Below are 23,313 nucleotides of genomic sequence, written 5' to 3' on the forward strand. Positions count from 1 at the left end.
GAGATTAAGGGAGCTAGGGCTGTACTCTCTGGAGAGAAGGAGGATGAGAGGAGACATGATAGAGGTGTATAAGATAATAAGCCCAATAGCCAGAGTAGATAGCCAGCGCCTCTTCCCCAGGACACCACTGCTCAATACAAGAGGACATGGCTTTAAGGTAAGGGGTGGGAAGTTCAAGGGGGATATTAGAGGAAGGTTTTTTACTCAGAGAGTGGTTGGTGCGTGGAATGCACTGCCTGAGTCAGTGGTGGAGGTAGATACACTAGTGAGGTGTACGAGACTACTAGACAGGTATATGGAGGAATTTAAGGTGGGGGCTTATAAGGGCGGCAGGGTTTGAGGGTCGGTGCAACATTGTGGGCCGAAGGGCCTGTACTGTGCTGTACTATTCTATGTTCTATGTAACTTCTTCCCCTCTGCCATCAGATTCCTAAAAGGACAATGAACCTGTGAACACTACCTCACTTTTTTCTTTAAAATATACATTTTTTGCATGATTTTTAATCTAGTCAATATACATATACTGTAATTGATTTACTTTTTTATTATTATATATTTTTTCTTCTTCTATACTATGTATTGCATTGAACTGCTGCTGCTATGTTAACAAATTTCACGACACATGCCGGTGATAATAAACTTGATTCTGATTCGGTGACCACTGAGTGTATCGCAACATAAAAATAATGTTCTGAAAGATAATTACCAATTGTGGAATTTAATTTATTGGAACTGTAATACAATATGGTACAAAAATTGAGACAATTTAAGTAGAGTATTGCATAAAATATCTTAGAGCCTTATTACTCAAAGTTTCAACCTTCTTCTTAGTGGAAAATAGAGACATAAAATTGTAGTGTGGAAACAGGTCTTTCAGCGCACTGCGTCTATGCCAATCCAATTTCCACATCCCTCTACAACTTGCTCATACAAGTACCTGTCCAGGTGCATTTTAAGTTAGCTTCTCACAGCAGGGTATGTGTAGAACTATCACAATTAGCTAGAACTCAGAAATTACTGCTGATGAACATGCACTTAGGAGTGTAAACTGATTAACTTCTGTTTTGACAGGCGCCATCAGCGGTAAAATAATCAGTCTACACTTATCATTAAGATACTAAAGTGAAAAATGAACTTTAGAAATTAAACAGCTGTCTATAGAATCTAAACATCAATGTTATAAAACAAAAACCTTAAAGTGAATCACAAGAGCAACACCAACAAAACTTGATACCAGAGGTAATGTCATTTCTTATCATCTCATCTTTTCTTTCCAGTCCTGATTAAGGGTCAGCCTGAAACGTTGACAGTTTACTCTTTTCCATAGATGCCGCCTGGCCTGTTCAGTTCCCCCAGCATTTTGTGTGTGTGTTGCATGGGTTTCCAGCATTTATAGGTTTAAGGAGTGTCATCTCGGGAAAATCAGAGGCAGTTGGCGAGGAATTTCCCAAAGGTGAAAACATAAAATAGCTGAAGTCACAGCCCCCAAATTTGAGGCAATGGGGAGCAGACAATGATTAATTGGAAGTATTCTGAGTTGAACACAGCAGAGAGCAACAATTAGCAGATTTTTCAAAGTCATGGAATTAGTAGACCAGGAGATAATGGTTGACTAGGACAGGTGAATTGTTTATTGCTGCCAGAGCCCTAATTCGTTATAAATGCCAATGTTTTGGCTCAAAGTTATGCACGTGTGAAAGAGAAGTCACACAGGAGATGGATGTATTCCAGGGAGTTACTCCCTTCAGGAGAGACAGAAAGTAAAGCAAAACATCTCTTCAGAGGCTGCCCATTCACCATTTCTATACATGTTATAGATTTTCACTCAGTGCATAGAACTGATGGTTGACACAACCGAGTAGTTTTCTTTGCCACTGCAGATCTTATGAACTTGGATGGCAGGTAAAGCATACCCAATAGGTGATGGCTCTAAACTGTTCAAACTGAAATCCCCCCCACCCCACCCCGCAAAGGACAAAGGAATATAATAATCTTCCTGAATCGGTGAATACCAAATGCACGCTCATTACTCGTGTCATGTTTTCTATTCTGCTGACCCCACCATTTTCAGTTTCCCATTTGTTACCTACCTTCTGTGGTTTAAATGGTAGACCACTATTTCCTTCAGAAATTCCAGTCAAACGGGAAATAAATGAGAGAGGACACCCTATTCTTCCATTATACAGCTGATAAAGGATTGGCAGCCAAATGCCAGTTTAAAAAAAAAGTCAAACACAGTCAATAAAAAGCAATAGATTTATTTTTTTATCTAACAAAATATACATAAGCTTCAAAACTAAGTTTTTCTTACAAACTTTTAACATTATTCAGCAATATGGCATAATTACATAGAGCTTTATATTTATCTGTATGTGTAAGGTGCATAGATTTGTAATATTGTTCTCATGATTTTTTCCCCCAATAGAAACATACAGGCATGGTATTGAAGTTAACACCTGGGATGCCAAGGGAAGCTTAAGGCAATTGTAAGGGGTGTTTAGTTTACTAGAGGATCCAGCTGCAGATGAGCTTGCTAATCCTTTGGAACAGCCCACAGATTGCTACATTTAGTGCTGTGAACAACACCCATGGAAATAATTAAATCACTGGGACTTGGGAAAGGTTGTGATTTTTGCTGCCTCCCTCTCATTTTTATTAACCAGTTCTTTCTCTCCATTCAGTTGGAAGATACGGGCCACAGGGAACAAAGGCAGCTTGAATTGGCTGTTAAACCACACTATCCTGGTGAAACCTCAGGAAAGCATCTCCAACTATAAACTCCACAACAGTCACGTGATTATTTGGATGTTAGATATCCCCGCAGGTAAAGCTAATGGTATAGGCCTGGTATATAATACCCATTAGTAGAATAAAGTGTGGGCTTTTTTGTGGTTTTTTTTCTTCAAACAATTCATAAACTTGCTTTTCATATACTTGGACAATGACAACCACTTGGTTCACAAAGCACTTTATTCAAAGGGCATTGCTCCAGACCTGCTGCATCACATTCTACCCACTCTCCCCTTATAGGTCCCTAGCCTGATTTTCATGTGGGTGGTGGGATGGGGAAGGGGTGAAAATAACCTATAAAACAAAGTGCAACACAAACATGGGAAGTCCAATTTACAGACATTCCTTTTCACCTCGCCCCACCCTACAACCATCACCACATTTCAACATTTGGACATATAAAAACTTAGCTAACCATGAACTTCCTTCATGTCTACACCCCTCACTCAGATGGAATGGAACAAATACCTAGATCAGTGAGCTTCAACACAATTGCCATCTTGTCCTTCTATGTTCCCTCCCAATCGCAGATCTTCCCCATTTGAGTAAGCATCATCATTCCTTCATAATCAAAGGTTTTAAATTCTGGATCTCATCACTTCCCAGGGCTATGAGAGTTCTTTCACCAAAAGGACTGTAGCAGATTAAAATGGCAGCTATTACACTCCCAAGTAGTGATAGCCCATAAATGGCATCCAATTTGTACCCCCACTTCTCCCTTCAGTAATGATAGCCCATTAATGGCATCCTTGACAATTATATCAGATAGGATGCTAGACTCAAAGTACAAAATTACGCTGAGTCTAATTAAACTGATGAAAGTGCTATTGATGTACATAGCAATGAAATTAGATCTAAAATTAGTGACCAGGCTGTTTGGACTGAAATTGTCTGGCCCAATTTCCAAAGCCCTGCTTTGCTCTATTCTGCTATGTGAAAGTAGCCAAATATCACAAATATGATAGACACACCCAATGCAACAATAACAGGGAGTCTGCCATAGTGCAACTGGAACATGAACAGAACAGTGAGGTTACAGCAATCAGAAGAAAGAACAGGATAGGCATGAAAGGATGAATGGAATCACATAGCACAAGTGCTCCATCTCCATGGCCCTGATGTTGAAGGGGTGGAGGGAGAGAAGAGAGAGACAGAGACACTGAGGTCAGAAAATTCAGGTGCAAGGACCCACCTACTGGGCTCTGCAGTTGTCACCTCCTCCAGGACCTGGGTTTTCCAAAACCAGGAAAACTTAACCAACTAGAATAAACTTAAATATTTTAATCTCTATTTTAAAATGATCCACCCACATTCCAGAAGAGGGTTGTGACCCATCCTAGTTGTGCTTTTTCTTGAGCTAGCTGTTTTGGTTTTCTTTTTTAAAAGAACTGCTATTACCCCTCCCAACCCAAATCATCAGTCTCTGCATTGAAATTCCCCAATATGGTTAAAATAAACTCCATCAAGTCAGGTCAACTCATGGAGTTGGTCTTCTGTCACAATGATATTTAGTAACACGTAGAACACAAAAGTAAACCCCCTTCAATTATGTACCTTGTACAAAGCAACACAGGCTGTAGATTGTTTCAAGCATGTAGCATTTGAGATTTGAACCACAATGATACAATATTCAAATGTTATTGCTACAGCCAGGCTGCTTCCTGAAGGCCCTAGATCTCAGTCTCACTGCTTAGTGTATATCACCCCAAGTAATACCATTCTGCTCAGTGGATTTCATTATCCTGGACTACAGAGTATGATGTTCCGTAAATGAGTCCAGCAATCTTCTTTCAGCCAACTTTCCACCCTGTTCTCTCCAGACATCAATAGCCCTCTGTAAGAAAACTAAACATCCTAACATAAGCTCTCAGTTAACAACTGGTCGGTACCTTGTTTATTACTGGCCCTTGAAATGACTTCTTCTGGTGCAGGAGGGCTGAACATCATTGACCCAAAAGCTATTCAGATTCAAATCTGTGGGGCCATTGTTTTAGAAAAGCAAGTTGTTCAGTCCCTGGAAAGTTGAACGTTATTTGTTTGTTTGACATTATGACATATAGGAAATAAGTCTTCATGTAATGTAATATATGCTCCAAATCTTCATCGGACTATCTTGACAACTAGTCAAATTGTAAGGATAGTGCTCAGGACTCCAGCGCAGGCAGCCCTGTCAATACACATCTGATATGCAAAAATCTTAAATACAAGAGATAAAACATCACTGAAAATCACTGCGTAACCCAGAATCAGACTTAACGTTCTGATTTAGTGACAAGTGTGACACTTTTTTTAAAAAAATATATATTTTTGCAAAATTAATATGTCTGTTGGCATGTCATGTGCTCAAGCCCTGTTCCAGGAATGGCAGTGCACCGCCTTGGCTGACATTCCGCTGCAGTACAGATTTCTGTACTGCTATGGGCTGTTTCACTCCAACTGTCCATCAAGATCTCCTTTTCCAAATGGAAGGTCTGGGATTGTGGACAGTGTTTACCCTTCAACAGACCTACATCTTGTTACAATGCTGCTGATGGGATCCTGCTGGGCATAAAATGGCTGCTATCTTTCCCCACACAATAACTACATTTCGGAACTGTATAGCTGGTTGCAAAGTGCTTTAGGACAGTGAGTAGGCATCTAGTGCTCACTGGAAGGTGATCAGACCAAAAAAAATGGACTCTTGCCCAAAAACGAATGATCAGTCATGATCAAATTTTGCAGTATTACTGTTCCAAGCATTGTTGAGAAAACTTTGGCACAATTCTAACCAAAAGCCCAAAAGCAGAACTGGAGAGTGTGTTCAACAAACAAGTTCTTCATAAATATTCCCACTGCACAAAGTTCTGCATACAGAACACAATCATTTTAAAAGTTACCCTTAAATGGCATTTACCCTTAAATGGCATTTTAAAAGTTACCCTTAAATTCAACATCCACTCATTTTTTTTTACTATGCCAATTCTGTACACGTACTTGGCTGATTTTAACATTTAATGTTATGCTAGGACAGAATCTGCCATTATAGCATGATCCAAAGTTATTACCATATAAAAAAAATTCATAACCTTTATCTGTGCACAAAGAAAGTCAACATTTGTCAGTACAGGCAAAGGAACTTTGAGACTTCCTTGTAATTCCCTCTTGCATATGACAGATCTCATCATCCTTTTCCACAGGATCATTATTGAAGCACAGCTGTTCTCAAAGTCTTGCCAGAAAACAAGGCTGAAAACTGGTAGATTCAAGCACCAACAGGACATCACAGATAGATTAGGGTAACTTTTCCCTCAGAGAGCATTGTTTCATATTGCAGGTTGCTTCAGCTCACTGTAACAGCTGCTGTCACTGTGAGGTAGGTGAAATCTTCAGTCTCTGGTTATCTCTATGCTTTGTACTTTGGAAGGATTACTTCAGGGACCATTTTATTCCTTTTATTTTTTAAATCACTTCCCTGTCAGTGGAATTAATTTTAGTGTCAATGGATATTGTGTAGGGTTGCAATAATGTTCACATCTTTCTCCCTCTAAAATCTCACCTTCAATCAGTCTCATTCTGACAACTCTGCTGAAAGTGTTCAATATAAATTATGTTTCTACATGGAAGCAGATAAGATTTTAAAAGCAAGAAGTCCTTTTTTTTTAAATAAACACAGGAGTTTGTTAGGAACTGTTAAAGGCTAGATGAACAAATTGTTACAGTACAATTAAAAGAATGGTAGATTTAAAATAGAGTTGTCAAGGTTTAATAAGAGATTAATTAGATGATTAGAGGGAAGAGAGGCTTTAATTATGAGAGATGACAGTAGAGGGACACGTTTCTCATTCCTAACACCAGTACTTTGTGTTGTCAACAATATGGGGTTTCACCGGCACTTCAGACAAAAATTGTGAACCGAGACATTAGATCATGTGCGCCTAGTCAGAGATAAGCGTCAAGTCACATCAAAAAGGAAAGAGCAGTAAAAACATGAAGATAAAGATGTTTGGGGAGGAAATTTCATAAATTGTGAACTATACAGCTCTCTTTGCAGCCACATACACTAAGCAAAATTTGGGGTTAATGCACAAAGAACCCAGAGTCGAATGGAGAACTCCAAAAAGGGGTACAGAGCTTTGGAAGTTCTAGGACAAAAAAAAAGGTGAAGTCTGGAAGAGATCTGAATGCAAGGGAGAGAATTCTACAAATCATAATATTGGGAAATGAAATTAATAAGGAGATGGGAAATATTTATTAACAAAATAAATTAATATGTGGAAGGTGTTAATAGGATGCAAACACCTTACCTAAAAAAAAAATCCTGAAGTAGAATGGGCATTATTTATCCTTCCTCCTTAGGGAAAGAGGGAGATGGGAAAGAGTGAACAGATCCCACAGAAAGCAATTGCCATAAAAATCTGTTCTATGCTGTAAAACTCCATGTCATGAATTAAGCACCAATCGAAATCCAGCATCAGCTGCCGCTAAAACCAGGGACTATATGGATATTATATAATTCCTAAAAGATAGCCCATTTTTCTGAAGATGGCATTCTCAACACAAATGTTGCAAGTAAAATGGTCAAAATGCTGAAAATCAGATATAAAAGCAGAAAACACTCAGAACAAAATAGTTAACCATTTCAGGTCAATGAAACTTTCATTGATCAAAATCCCAAGACAACTAAATCCGAAGTTTTAACTCTCTATCCCCCTCGTCCTCCCTATTGATCTGTCAAGCATTTCCAGGATATCATTGTTAGCTGATATGAATGTCTTACTGTATGCAGTTACCTTAATTTGGAGGCATGATGCAAATCATCTAGCTCAATTTAAGACAATGTACATCTTCCTTTAAAATCCATGTTTCCATATAAATTGTTTCTGCCTCACCTTCCACTCCTTGTAGACTACAAGTGTTGCAACAAAGAGAACTGTCTTGTGCCACATTCCTATAGCCTCTTTGAAAGAATATAAAACAGAACTGAACTTATCACCCTATCATGCAACTTAATCCTTTTGATTGTACCAGGCTATAATTTGCAATGCCAAATGGAAAAAGTGAAACCTAAACAATACTCCAGAAAAACAGGTATCAGAATGTGGGCTAAGTAGTTAGAAATTATGGGTCCTCATCTCATGCACAATGCCTTTAAACCTCAAAATGTTAGGAGGAGCCTAATGCTCTCTTAAAAACAGAATAACAAGATGCAGGCACGAACAACATAGTTTCAAGGGAACTGACAAAACTGTAATTCTATACTTTATTCTATCCTGAGGTGGTCAGCCTGAATCATAACAGACATGGTGGCCAGGCTGTTGGTCTAATGGTGAAAATTTCACACAAAAACAGCAACAAACAGCTGAAAACATACAATTATCTTCAGATTATGAACAACAGAGGCTGTAAAAGTTTGGATTTTAAAGATAGTTTGGGCAATATTGCCAAAATGCATCCACTAAATCCATTTTGCTTGCTTGATTCAGTTACTATATGCTAACCTCACCTCTGTCCTGATTAATCCTCTATAAAACATTCTTGCACGGCACTGACCCAGCAGCCACATCACCGGCAGCAACAAGTAGGTGAAGTGAGGTAGTTTGTCACCGGAGAAAGTCGGGATCGGGCAGCTTTTCCAGTTTAAGTAGAAGGTGGACGGTTGTGTTTCCTCTTGTTCCTACAGGTTTTGCAGACACAGCAGAGGATGCAGGGTGAGGCCAGAAGTAGAAGTGGAGATGTGACCAGTACAATCAGACCTAATCCAAAGAGGATCCCTACAACCTGTATGGAAGAAAGGGGTGAAAGGCCCATTAGTTCTTCTTTAACCCATCGCATCAGTAATCAAGTTACACAATCCTTAACGCAAAGTTATTCCAAGCCTACCCCATGGGAGGCTGATAATGAGCCATTTTGTTATATTTTCATTTTGAATGATGGCACGCACCCATAAAGAGCATAGCACACTCTCCAAATCAAACTACAAACACTGTTGCTTATGGTACAGTTCATTTCTCACAGCATTATGTAGTATACTAGCCATCACTGCAGTCACTTTTACAAACAGAAATATCACCCCAATCCCCTTCATAATCTCACAGCAAGTCAAAAACAAGTCGAGCCTCTGGAATAAGGCAAATGCAATGTTACCATTCATTTTCAGAGGACTTGAATGCACAAGCAAGGATGTGATGCTGGAGGTTTTATAAAGCAGGGATAGGCAACCTACTAGTAAAGCTATTTTGACCGGCCCGCGAGCAAATATTGGGATTCTATGCTCTTCCAGCCCACGAGCGACTTTTCCTTATTCTGAGTGTTTCATGCGACCACACTGATGGACATGTATGCCGTCTTGTTACACTGGCCCCAGGTTCCATTTTGTTCCAAAGCAAACACTGGTATATACGAATGTCAGGAAGGCAGACTACCTTACTACTCTGTATTAGATACTCTCCGTGCACGTGCAGGTTTTCAGATGGGATTGTTCAAATTTGTAAACAGAAACAGTGTCACTGTTTTAACAAGAAATCCACGCTAAGAATCCAGATATTTACATGTGCTGCGGTACTTGTTGAATAACTCATTTGGAAATAAAATCGAAGAAAAAAATTCCACTGGCAATGAATGCAAAACGCAGGAAGGTAGACACTGAGTGCTGAAATTTCCAAGACCCTTGGACACTACTTCTTCATCGAGCAAGCTGGGAAACCAGTTTGTCTCATTTGCCTAGAAAATGAGACAAAGGTCCAAGAATTGAGAAAAGTGTTTTCAACTCGTTTTGCTGATTTTTGCTTGCATGCAAATGAGTTCAAGCTGTTTGCTACTCCATTTGATGTGGAAGTGGACACTGCATCAGAAATTTTTCAAATGGAATTGATTGAGATGCAGTGTGACGACATATTGAGATCAAAATTCCATTCTAAAGATGTGTCAGTGCTGGACTTCTATAGAAAATATATTCATTCAAGTGGGAAGTATCCTAACTTAGTGGACCATGCAAAAAAGATGGCATCATTGTTTGGCAGCACTTATCTGTGTGAGCAATTATTTTCAAAAATGAAGCACGCCAAGAACCATTTGAGAACAAGATTGACTAATGCCCATCTGGATAGTGTCCTGCTCTTGGCATCAACAAGTCTGACACCCATTACTGAGAAGCTTTCAAGCAACAAACAGCATCAGGAGAAGACGGCGACGCGATGGCAGCACGCGCGGCCACTTCGGTGATGAATATCTGTTATCTGTCAAGTAGGGGACCGTGCACAATCCTGATTTGATGGAGACAGACGTGAGAGTACAGAGGAACATCTGGAAAACTTCTGAAATGCCCGCTTCGCTGCCGCTGCTACTGTGTGGTAACCGGAATCTCCAGAGCAGAAGGCCCCGAAATCCTCGGCTTTGCGTATTTCAGCGGCCGGGGAGAGGTCGAAGGCGCTCGGCAGAGGATGGCGCTCGGGAAGCTGTATCAGGAAGGCTGGTCGGAAGCTCAAAGTTTTCAGATGGATGGACTCAGTGTCGGCTGCTTCCAAGGCATCAGCAAGTTGACAGTGCCTGAAGGTTTATAGCAGGGAGTTTCTCCCTTTTGCCGCCGCTATCGGGGACTCAGGAGTCGGTCAACTCAGGGACTTTTGAGACTTTATTTACCGTGCCCATGGTTTGTTCTTCATCAAATTATGGAATTGCTTTGCACTGCTGTAACTATATGTTATAATTATGTGGTTCTGTCAGTGTTAGTCTTTGGTTTGTCCTGTTTTCTGTGATATCACTCCGGAGAAACATTGTATCATTTGTTAATGCATGTATGCATTTCTAAATGACAATAAAAGAGGACTGAGTGTTCTCATAATCTAATCAAGTTTCACATTGATTTATCGACTGTTTGCATTAAAATTTTCTTATTTATTATACTTAGTTTACCACCATTCAATGCATCATGATCATAAGTTTTATGTTTAAAGATTCTTTGTGTCCTTTTAATAGATTCAAAAGATGCCTTGATAGAAACAAATTGCAACTAAACTGACTTTGATTACTAATTGGCATCCTTGGTTAAGCACAAATGATTTTCGAGCATGTGTTATGCATTAATTTGAGGCAAAACATAACTAGATGTATTTAAATGGATAATTCCCATATTTCAAGTTTTTTTTATGGCATTTATTCGGCCCACCGTCGCTCATTAATACGCGATCCGGCCCACAGAAGCAAAAAGGTTGCCGACTCCTGTTAGAAAGCATTGGTCAGATTGCACTTGGAGTATTGTGAGCAGTTTTGGGTTACTTATCTAGGAAAAGATGTGCTGGCATTGGAGAAGGTGCAGGGGATGAGAATCATTCACAAGGATGAGACTGGGAATGAAAGAGCTAAAGCATGAGGAGCATTTGATTGTTCTGGGCCTGTACTCTCTGGAATTTAGAAGAATGAGGGGATGATCGCATTGAAACCCAACTGAATATTGAAAGGCCTAGACAGAGCGGATGTGGAGAGGATGTCTCCTATAGTGGGCGAGTCTAGGACCAGCAGCCACGGCCTCAGAATAGTGGGACATGCATTTAGAACAGAGATGAAAAAGAATTCATTTAGCCTGAGGGTGGTGAATCTCTGTAATTCACTGCCACAGATATGTGAGGATGCCAAGTATTTGAGTATATTTAAAACTGAGGTTTCCTGACGAAGGGTCTCGGCCTGAAACGTCGACTGCACCTCTTCCTAGAGATGCTGACTGGCCTGCTGCGTTCACCAGCAACTTTTATGTGTGTTGCTTGAATTTCCAGCATCTGCAGAATTCCTATTGTTTGAGGTTAATAGTTCTTGGTTAGTCAGGGTGTCAAAGGTTACAGGGAGAAACCAGGAGAATGGGGTTGAAAGAGATAATAAATCAGCCATGATGGAATGCAGAGCAGACTCGATGGGCTGAGTGGCCTAATTCTGCTCCTATTCTTATGGTCTTAATAAAGAGCATTCAAATTGGAGAGCAATTCATAAAGATAATTCAATCTCACTACAACAGTATGTGCAGTATGATTCTTGTTGGTCAGGGCACGATGGGGAGAGGGCAGGAGATTGGGAGGAAAATTGGATCAGCCCTGATGAAATGGCAGAGCAGACTCCATAGGCCAAATGGTCTAATTCTGCTCCTATATCTTATGGTATCCTGCCCCACAACTGTTATAAATAACTGCATCCAATTCTCTACACCAAAATGCCTATTACACCACATCAAGTCGAAATTTAAGCAGTTCTAACTCCAACTTCTGTTCCACTCACCTGGGTTCTGTTCCAAATGACTGAAGCCCTGGAGTGGCCAAGCCTATTGCGGCATGGTCCTTTGTCATAGTGCCTCAGGAAAATATCATTCTGAAAAGTACAGGTCATCCACTAATCACATTGAACCTTCACATTCAACAACCTGCAGATTTAGTTTATCATCAACTACACAGTGTGTACATTAGCATTTTAAGTGCTTAATTCATTCATTTGCAGTTGTCTATACTGTACTTCACAACCTAAATGAGGTTGAAAGTATCCTTAATTTATTGTTGTTAGCATAACTAAATACATTCCCATGGTGCATTTAGCAAAGATAAATATTTTAAGGTTTTTCAGAATCCTAGTAACAAAACAAAATAATAATGGTGATGCTCAAAGAAACAGTCTAAATATTTGGAATATTTTTAAAGGGCAGAGGCTCAACAAGGACGTGAAGGTACAGAGGTAATTAGGGTCCCGAAGTGAAAGAGGAAGAAGTGAGAGGAAGGGTGTGGTGTCAGAAGTTGGCACTGTTTACAATGCCTCCATCAGCTATCACAGTAACTAAAGATGCAACCAACAATGGTGGTGCTGTGCAAATGTACTGACAGGTCCCATAAGATCAGTTGCTGCATAGATGGGTGCACCTTCAGTCAGGCTGTCTGTCTTAATACTAATTCCTGAAGTAACTTTAATAAAAACATACAATGTGATCCAAGCAACTCCTTAAATGTGTACCAGTTATTTGAAAAAAATATACGTACATCCAGATTGTGAAGGCAGTACCAGCAAAAGGTATGCTTGCAATTTTTGCACATCATTTGGGCACAGCCTTCATTTCGTTCGATCAGGATATGACATACAGGACATTGTTTGATGGGAGCTTCTGTGTCATGGCTGATGAGAAAACTATAGAAGAAAGCAAAGGAAAACAATATAACATTTATCTTGCAATTTAAGTAGCAGAAGAAACAACAGAGAGCCTGACCCCAAAATAATCCTATGTGTAAACTATAAATTAACAGAATAATACAATTCAGATGACTTCATACTAACCAACTTAGACTATATTGTGTTATCAAAATAATCATAAATCTGCATATTACCCCCTGATTTTTTTCCCCCAAAACACAAATATCCAAGCTATTGATTAAAACCATCCTCATCCAAAAATCTGACAAGGTGGTTTATCAGTTTTTAAATCCCTTTAAAAGTTTGCAGCAGTAACATTTCAGTAATATGCTGATTCATTCACTTCTAGAAGCTGGTCTAGAAATCTTAACTAAATTATTTGCAATAGCAAAAACAAAAGGGAAAAGATTTGTCTGGTTTTCTCTTTTGGGATTGCCACGATAAGACTTTAGACAGCAGGGGGTTCCCAACCTTTTTTATGCCATGGACTAACATCATTAAGCAAGGGATCTGTAGACCCCAAGTTGGGAATGAACCCCTGCCTCAGAGGAAAGCAAAGCAGAAACTTAAATACCTCTTCTTTGTCAAAGTTTTTACTCATCTGCCCTAAAACATCTTCACTGGTTTCAATTAGTTTTGTTTATTGACCTACTTGTCAATTTTCTTAATCAGTTTCACTGATGCAAAGGATGCATGTTGTGAGCTACCATACTTAATACAGTCCCAAAGAAATCAAGCATACAAGCAATGGAAAGCTATTACATTTTACAAGCTAGCTCTATATTAGAAGTAGCTTTCATTCTTCCAGATTATTTCAGGGCTCCAGGACTTCAGCACTAACTCCAGCCTGATATTTCAATGCAGTTTGCACTGCCTTTCTGAAGAGACGTTAATTATTGACTGGGTGGAATAGGCTCTTCAGATCCTTCGAGTCGCACTGCCCAGCAACCTCCGATTTAACCCTACCCTAATCATGGGACAATTTACAATGACCAATTAACCTGCCAACCAGTATGTCATTGGACTGTGAGAGGAAACCACACGCGGTCATGGGGAGAACGTACAAAGTCCTTACAGGCGGCGGCTGGAATTGAACCCGGGGTCGCTTGTACTGTAAAGCATGGCACTAACCATGACACTATATCAAGCTAATGTCCTGTACAATGTAAACTAAATCCACCGAGCAATAGTAGAAAAACAATCAATATCACTAAAACAATGTTTGATCATTTTTGAAGAAGTTGCCTGGGGCAATTTCCATACTACAATGTAAAGCTACATTCATGAGGTCTTCAGTTGGTCAGGGTCGACCACAGATGTGGTGTCCTAGTTGTCTACATGATATATGAGCCAGGGCATAGAACAGAAACCTACAGCACATTACAGGCTCTTTGGCCTACAATGTTGTGCCGACTACATAACCTACTCCAGAAACTGCCTAGAATTTCCCTACCGCTTAGCCCTCTATTTCTCTAAGCTCCATGTACCTATCTCAGATTCTCTTAAAAGACCTATTGTTTCCACATCCACCGTCACCAGCAGGACATTCCACACACCCACCACAGTGTGAAAAACTTGCCCCTGACATCCCCTCTGTACCTACTCCCAAGCACCTTAAAACTATGCCCACTCGTGCTAGCCATTTCAGCCCTGGGAAAATGCCTCTGGCTATCCACAGTCAGTGCCTCTCATCATCTAACACAACTATCAGGTCACCTCTCATCCTCTGTCACTCCAAGGAGAAAAGGCTGCGTTCATTCAACCCATTCTCATAAGACACACTCTTCAATCCAGGCAACATTCTTGTAAGTCTCCTCTGCACTCTTTCTATAGTATCCACATCCTTCCTGTAGTAAGGTGACCAGAACTCAACACAGTTCTCCAACTATGGTCTGAACAAGGTCTTGTATAGCTGTAACATTATCCCACAGCTCCTGAGCACAATGCCACAGTTGATGAATGCCTTCTTAACAACACTGTCAACCTGTGCAGCAGCTTTGAGTGTCCTGTGAACATGGACTCCAAGATTTCTCTGATCCTCCACACTGCCAAGACTCTTACCATTAATACTATATTCTGTCTTCAAATTTCACCTACCAAAGTGAACCACTTCACACTTATCTGGGTTGAACTCCATCTGCCACTTCTCAGCCCAGTTCTGCATCCTATCAATATCCCACTGTAACCTCTGACAACCCTCCAGACTATTCACAACACCCCCAACCATTATGTCATCAGCAAACTTACTAACCCATCCCTCCACTTCCTCATCCAGGTCATTTATTAAATAAATAAATAAATAAATCAATCAATCACAAAAAGGAAGGGTCCCAAAACAGATCCCTGCAGAACACCACTGGTCACTGACCTCCATGCAGAATATGAGCCATCTACAATCACCCTTTGCCTTCTGTGGGCAAGTCAATTCTGGATCCACAAAGCAAGCTCTCCTTTAATCCCATGCCTCCTTACTTTCTGAATGAGCCTTGCATGGGGAACCTTATCAAATGCCTTACTCACAAATCCCACCTCTCAGGATCTTCTCCAACAACCTGCCCATCACGGATAAGACTCACTGATCTTTAATTTCCTGGGTTATCTCTACTCCCTTTCTTAAACAAGGGAACAACATCTGCAACCCTCCAACCCTCCAATCCTCCAGTAGTTCTCCCATCCCTATTGATGATGGAGTACTTCTCCTGTCCGAGAACACTACAATATGGAGAGCAAGCTTTTGCCCCTTGCAGGAGGCTCCCCCTCTCCATGCAGCTAATGAATCCATAGAAAAGGCAGAGATGGATACAATTTGGCACCAGCAGCATCGCAGGAGTTGCCAGTCAGCACTGAACTCAATGTAAAAATGCCTTAGTGACTGCAGCTGTGAATTTTTTCCACAGGGTTTACACCAAAGACTTTCCCATGAGTGGATATAGCCACAAGGCATTGGAAATTTGAGAACAGAGTTTTCCTTCTCCTAGATGAGCTGCCAACCATGGTTGATGAGCTCCATCTGTCCGAAGCAACTATTTTTTTTTTGGCGCCAGTAACTTGCTTTTGCCCCGTCTGTCAGTAGAAACAATTCTGCCGGGCTCAGTACCTAAGCCACCTGTGAAGGCCAGGTGCTGAACTTGGTTGTCAGAGGCTATTTGAAATGTCTGCCATTGTGAGCATTTAATAGTTAGTGAGAGCTTATCCCCACTACTTCCTCCGGCTATGACAATATTAAGCTAAGCTACAAACAAGAAAATCTGCAGATACTGGAAGTCCAAGCAACACAGACAAAATGCTGGAGGAACTCAGTAGGCCAGGCAGCATCTATGGAAAACAGCACATTTTAGGCTGAGACTCTTCAGCAGGACTCAAGCCAAGTTAATCATGTTCATTATACAAGATGATAATAAATCAATAAATCTATTTTTAAAGCAGAGTTTCATAGAAATAGTTAAAAAGGTATAAAAAAGACAAAGTAGCTAACAAATATATATATATATATATATATATAAATGAAACAGAACAAATTAGAACACTATCCAATGATACTAATGTACTATAAAACTGTGTATTAGTTCCTAATATTTATTGGCAGAGTGGTCTGCCTTCATGCAATGCTGTCGATTACTGCATCCTCCAAATATTCATTTTCATGTAATAGAAACAGGAAAACCTACAGACAATACAGGCCTTTATAGGAATGCACAATGCTGTGCCGAACATGTACTTGCTTTAGAAGTTACCTAAGGTTACCCATAGCCCTCTATTTTTCCAAGCTCCATATACCTATCCAGGGGGCTCTTCAAAGACCCTATCGTATCCAAGAGGCAATATCGAGCCAAGTTGGAAGCCCAGGCTAACCAGAGGGATGCCAGTAGACTATGGCAGGGTCTAAATGAGATCACTGGGCGCAAAGAAAAGGCTGGGAATATCAGTAACTGTGGCGCTTCTCTTCCAGACGAACTTAATGTATTCTACGCAAGATTCAAACAGAAGAGGAGCGTCCTGCTCCCTCCGGATGAACTGGACCTGGTGGCATCGAGATTCATTGTCACCGAGGAGGACATCAGAAGGGCCTTCCTGAAGATAAATCCAAGGAAGGCGACGGGCCCAGATGGTGTCCCAGGACAGGTTCTCCGGGCCTGTGCAAGCGAGCTAGCTGGAGTGCTTGCTGACATCTTCAACTGCTCCTTGCTTCAGTCTAAGATCCCCTCGTACTTTAAGAAGGCAATGTTAATCCCAGTGCCGAAGAAGAGCAAGGTGGCATGCCTGAATGTCTATCAACCTGTGGCTCTGACTTCAATTGCTATGAAGTGCTTCGAGAGACTGGTTATGGCACACATCAACCACAGCCTACCGGTCAACCTCGGCGCTTTGCAATTCGCCTACCGGAGCAACAGGTCAACAGCAGATGCCATCTCTCTGGCCCTACATTCCTCTTAGGACACCTGGAGAGTAAAGTCGCATACGTAAGGCTCCTTTTCATTGACTACAGCTCTGCCTTTAATACCATCATTCCAAATAAACTGATCTCTAAGCTCCGGAACCTGGGCTTAGCACTCAGATCTGCAGCTGGATCTTCAACTTCCTCACAGACAGGACCCAGGCTGTAAAAATAGGGGACAAGCTCTCCTCTACAATCACTCTGAACATCGATGCCCCACAAGGCTGTGTACTCAGCCTCCTGCTGTACTCACTGTACACCCATGATTGTGTAGCCAAGTTTCCATCAAACTCAATATAAGTTTGCTGATGACACAACAATTGTAGGCCGTATCTCGGGTAATGATGAGTTTGAGTACAGAGAGGAAATTAAGAACCTGGTGGCATGGTGCGAAGACAATAACCTATCCCTCAATGTCAGCAAGACGAAGGAATTGGTTGTTGACTTCAGAAGGAGTAGCAGACCGCACGACCCTATTTACATCGGTGGTGCGCAAGTGAAACAGGTCAAAAGCTTTGTTCCTCGGGGTCAATATCACAAATGATCTGACTTGGTCCAACCAAGCAGAATTCACTGCCAAGAAGGCCCACCAGCGCCTTTACTTCCTGAGAAATCTAAAGAAATTTGGCCTGTCCCCTAAAACCCTCACTAATTTTTATAGATGCACCGTAGAACGCATTCTTCTAGGGTGCATCACAACCTGGCATGGAAGTTGTCCTGTCCAAGACTGAAAGAAGCTGCAGAAGATTGTGAACACGGTGCAGCACATCACACAAACCAATCTTCCATCTGTGGACTCACTTTACACCGCACGTTGTCGGAGCAGTGCTGCCAGGATAATCAAGGACACGACCCACCCAGCCAACACACTTTTTGTCCCTCCGGGAGAAGGCTCAGGAGCTTGAAGACTCATATGGCCAGATTTGGTAACAGCTTCTTTCCAACTGTGATAAGACTGCTGAACGGATCCTGACCCGGATCTGGGCCATACCTTCCAAATATCCGGACCTGCCTCTCAGTTTTTTTGCACTACCTTACTTCCCATTTTTCTATTTTCTATTTATGATTTATGATTTAAATTTTAATATTTACTGATTTTAACTATTTTTAATATTTAATATTTGTAATCCAGGGAGTGTGAAAATGCAGAATCAAATATCGCTGTGATGATTGCACATTCTAGTACCAATTGTTTGGCGACAATAAACTGTGCCCTCTCTAATATTCAAGGTAATTGTTAATATCTTCAAATTTTTCATAGTTCCTAACTTGAAGTAGTGAAATAGTTTCATTTTCACTCCCAGCCATTTCTGGTATCTCCAACCGGAATGCTCGGAACAGCATTGAGCAAAACCGTTCCAGATTATCTTGCTGCTCATTTCTTGTCAACTATCAGTTACAAAAAATATGCTGCGTTTTTTTAAAAAGACAAACACACATGACTGATGGTATTTAATAAGTGTTCACTTGAAGATGGTGTAGTGTCTAATGGCATGCAAGTGCATGTGAATGACACTAGTTAGAAACTGTTCAGCAATAGGCTCCTGTCCCAGTTAAGTGGCATAGGGTCCCAAATAAACAAAGGGAATGCTGGCCATTCTCTCAATTAGGTTGTGTTCTTAGTTGTCCCAAAAAAATAGCTGCTCCAATTAACCAATGGCTCAATTAACTGGAATCCACAGTATTAACAATACATGGTTACAAGTTTTAAACAAGTTGAAACAAACAGAAAGCTGTACTTCATAAGATTATGCAAACATGTAGCAATATTATTATAGAAAATATTGGAATCATTCAACAAATAAGAGGAAGAACCCCAGAACTGAAATTTTAACCATTTCTCTTTCCACAGATGTCGTTCAGCCTGCTGAGTGTTGCTAGCATTTTGTTATGTTTCAAATTGCTAACATCTGAGGCTTTTCTTTAAAGTTGTAACATTAATAGCATAAATCAGCCACATTTATTTAACTAAATGGTTGAAGGACTCAGGAGTCCAGATGTCTTAATTCTAGTTTAAACTCGTACATTTGGATAATGTCACATCTTTATATCTTATTATTACTCAATTACAAGCAGAAAGAAAGCTATTGGATTATGTAGGAAAGCCAAGGGAAATTATAATGTCTATTATTTAAGAATTTTTAAAAAAAAATTATTTCCATTGAGAGGAGGATTGAGCCAGATTAGAATATCCTAATTGGCTGCATTGATAGTATAAATAGACCATCAATTTTGAAATCAACATGTATTCTTGGTAAACAACAGGAATTCTGCAGATGCTGGAAATTCAAGCAACATACATCAAAGTTGCTGGTGAACGCAGCAGGCCAAGCAGCATCTACAGGAAGAGGTGCAGTCGACGTTTCAGGCCGAGACCCTTCGTCAGGACTAACTGAAGGAAGAGTGAGTAAGGGATTTGAAAGCTGGAGGGGGAGGGGGAGATGCAAAATGATAGGAGAAGACAGGAGGGGGAGGGATAGAGCCGAGAGCTGGACAGGTGATAGGCAAAAGGGGATACGAGAGGATCATGGGACAGGAGGTCCGGGAAGAAAGACAAGTGGGGGGGGTGACCCAGAGGATGGGCAAGAGGTATATTCAGAGGGACAGAGGGAGAAAAAGGAGAGTGAGAGAAAGAATGTGTGCATAAAAATGAGTAACAGATGGGGTACGAGGGGGAGGTGGGGCCTTAGCGGAAGTTAGAGAAGTCAATGTTCATGCCATCAGGTTGGAGGCTACCCAGACGGAATATAAGGTGTTGTTCCTCCAACCTGAGTGTGGCTTCATCTTTACAGTAGAGGAGGCCGTGGATAGACATGTCAGAATGGGAATGGGATGTGGAATTAAAATGTGTGGCCACTGGGAGATCCTGCTTTCTCTGGCGGACAGAGCGTAGATGTTCAGCAAAGCGGTCTCCCAGTCTGCGTCGGGTCTCACCTATATATAAAAGGCCACATCGGGAGCACCGGACGCAGTATATCACCCCAGTCGACTCACAGGTGAAGTGATGCCTCACCTGGAAGGACTGTTTGGGGCCCTGAATGGTGGTAAGGGAGGAAGTGTATGGGCAGGTGTAGCACTTGTTCCGCTTACACGGATAAGTGCCAGGAGGGAGATCAGTGGGGAGGGATGGGGGGGACGAATGGACAAGGGAGTTGTGTAGGGAGCGATCCCTGCGGAATGCAGAGAGAGGGGGGGGAGGGAAAGATGTGCTTAGTGGTGGGATCCCGTTGGAGGTGGCAGAAGTTACGGTGAATAATATGTTGGACCCGGAGGCTGGTGGGGTGGTAGGTGAGGACCAGGGGAACCCTATTCCTAGTGGGGTGGTGGGAGGATGGAGTGAGAGCAGATGTACGTGAAATGGGGGAGATGCGTTTAAGAGCAGAGTTGATAGTGGAGGAAGGGAAGCCCCTTTCTTTAAAAAATGAAGACATCTCCCTCGTCCTAGAATGAAAAGCCTCATCCTGAGAGCAGATGCGGCGGAGACGGAGGAATTGCGAGAAGGGAATGACGTTTTTGCAAGAGACAGGGTGAGAAGAGGAATAGTCCAGATAGCTGTGAGAGTCAGTAGGCTTATAGTAGACATCAGTGGATAAGCTGTCTCCAGAGACAGAGACAGAAAGATCTAGAAAGGGGAGGGAGGTGTCGGAAATGGACCAGGTAAACTTGAGGGCAGGGTGAAAGTTGGAGGCAAAGTTAATAAAATCAACGAGTTCTGCATGCGTGCAGGAAGCAGCGCCAATGCAGTCGTCGATGTAGCGAAGGAAAAGTGGGGGACAGATACCAGAATAGGCACGGAACATAGATTGTTCCACAAACCCAACAAAAAGGCAGGCAGAGCTAGGACCCATACGGGTGCCCATAGCTACACCTTTAGTTTGGAGGAAATGGGAGGAGCAAAAGGAGAAATTATTAAGAGTAAGGACTAATTCCACTAGACGGAGCAGAGTGGTGGTAGAGGGGAACTGATTAGGTCTGGAATCCAAAAAGAAGCGTAGAGCTTTGAGACCTTCCTGATGGGGGATGGAAGTATATAAGGACTGGACATCCATGGTGAAAATAAAGCAGTGGGGGCCAGGGAACTTAAAATCATCGAAAAGTTTAAGAGCGTGAGAAGTGTCATGAACATAGGTCGGAAGGGATTGAACAAGGGATGATAAAACAGTGTCGAGGTATGCAGAAATGAGTTCGGTGGGGCAGGAGCAAGCTGAGACAATAGGTCTGCCAGGACAGGCAGGTTTGTGGATCTTGGGTAGGAGGTAGAAACGGGAAGTGCGGGGTGTGGGAACTATAAGGTTGGTATTCTTGGTCATTTGCAGGAAGTCTAGGAAATCAATAATGTTATAAAGCTAAAATGTAAAGCCAAAATAAAACAAGGAATTGAAAAAGAGACAAAAGACTGCAGATGCTGGAAATCTGGAGCAACACCAAAGGAGTGAGAGGACCTCAGGTCAGGCAGCATCTGTGAAGATAAATAAAGGTCTACATTTCAGGTCTAGACTCTTCAGACCTGGAAATGGGGGAGATGGCCAGTAATAAAAGGTGAGGGGAAGGAGTGCAGCAAGAGAAGGCAGTGATACCTGGATCAAGATAAGGGTGGTGATAATTAAGTAAGGGAGGGAAGAGAGGCTTAAGTTGAAAGTTAAGGTACTCAGGATTATAGATGCCACAATATGACAGATACAACACCACAAGGAAAGCAGTAAAGGGTAGGTGATACAAGTCTTGAGCCAAACTCAGCCAATATTGCAACATCGTTCATTAGACTATCTGAATTTCCATCCACTCCTTAAGCAGTCCCCTTCAGATCAAAGATGAGTGACTTTAATTATAGAGGGGGACTGCGAAGTCCAGAGCCAGACTCTAGCTTTTCTACAGATAGGATGGAAGGGAGCCAACTGGCCAGGTGGATGGGTAGTGTGTGAGGTGGTTCTTCCACTATTTTACACAGGGCTTGGTCTGGAGGTACTTAATACCAGTTTAAATGCTACTTCTTTACTTTGAGAAGCCATAGGCCAAGGATTCCCAGGAGTCGGTGAAGTTGTTGCATTTATTCAAAGTGATTTTAAATAAATAATTAATACTGGAAGCTTTGCTTGTCCACCTGGTAACCTCCTTCCATGGCCGAGCTCAGAATAGAATGTCTATCTATTCCGTGTCAAGCATGTGGATGAGATGGCCTGAACAAAAAGGCAAACTAAGTATAACTGGGCTCTCAAAACCAGAACATTGGCCTGAAGGAGGATACTGGCATTGGATCACTTCACCTTCAGGTGGATTTGCAGCACTTCGCTAAGACACAGTTAGTGGGATCTTTTGAATACCTGGAGGTTCTTTCTGTGGTTGGTCCAGGTCTCAGGAGCACAGAGAAGAATGGGATCACAGCTGCACAGTACATCAAGAGTTGTGTCCCGAATCCAAAATCCTAATCCTCAAATACCCATTTCCTAAAAGGATGCATTGGCGCACTGGCACATCATTCTACCTTCAATGAGAAGAGGCTCCCAGGAGGAGGTACACACATTACATGCCCTCACTATGAACCTAAATGCTGGGGGCAGCAAGATGAGCAGAGAGTTATAGAGGACCTTTGTCCAGTGGAAGTTGAGTGCAAGGCTTATCACCTCGAAAAGAGAAAATGCATGAAATACTCAGAACTGACAAAGGATCTTGGACTTGAAACGCTAGTTGTTTCTCTTTCCACACGTTGCCTGACCTGCTCCGTGTTTGTTTTTTTTCCCACCCAGACTTCTGGATCTATCGTACAAAGTCTTCTCCCCTGTTTTGTCATCCAAGCATTTTATAAGCAGCTGTTTCAGCAGGGATACTGCCTGTTTCCAAGACCTTAGTTTTGAAGTGGGTTAAAGCCATTTTCAAAGTCGGAGTCAAAAGTAAATTTAATATCAAAGAACGTACACGTCACCAAATATTACCCTGAGATTCACTGTCTTGTGGGC

The 23,313-nt window shown here is 41.6% G+C and overlaps 1 protein-coding gene across 1 annotated transcript in view; it reads right to left on the reverse strand.

Moving 5' to 3' along the window:
• Window positions 1-2,279: 2,279 nt before the first annotated feature.
• The window catches only part of LOC134358022 (E3 ubiquitin-protein ligase RNF144B-like), a 59,203-nt gene continuing 38,169 nt past the window's right edge, over window positions 2,280-23,313 (reverse strand). Inside the window, exons 6-8 of the mRNA XM_063069885.1 lie at window positions 12,777-12,921; window positions 12,031-12,120; window positions 2,280-8,547 (exon numbers count right to left, since the gene is read on the reverse strand). Of these exons, the coding sequence (XP_062925955.1) occupies window positions 8,407-8,547; window positions 12,031-12,120; window positions 12,777-12,921 (376 nt within the window). The 3' untranslated portion in view covers window positions 2,280-8,406. The remainder of the gene's footprint in view (window positions 8,548-12,030; window positions 12,121-12,776; window positions 12,922-23,313) is intronic.

This window comes from Mobula hypostoma, chromosome 17 (assembly GCF_963921235.1).
Source record: "Mobula hypostoma chromosome 17, sMobHyp1.1, whole genome shotgun sequence".
Taxonomy (NCBI): Eukaryota; Metazoa; Chordata; class Chondrichthyes; order Myliobatiformes; family Myliobatidae; genus Mobula; species Mobula hypostoma.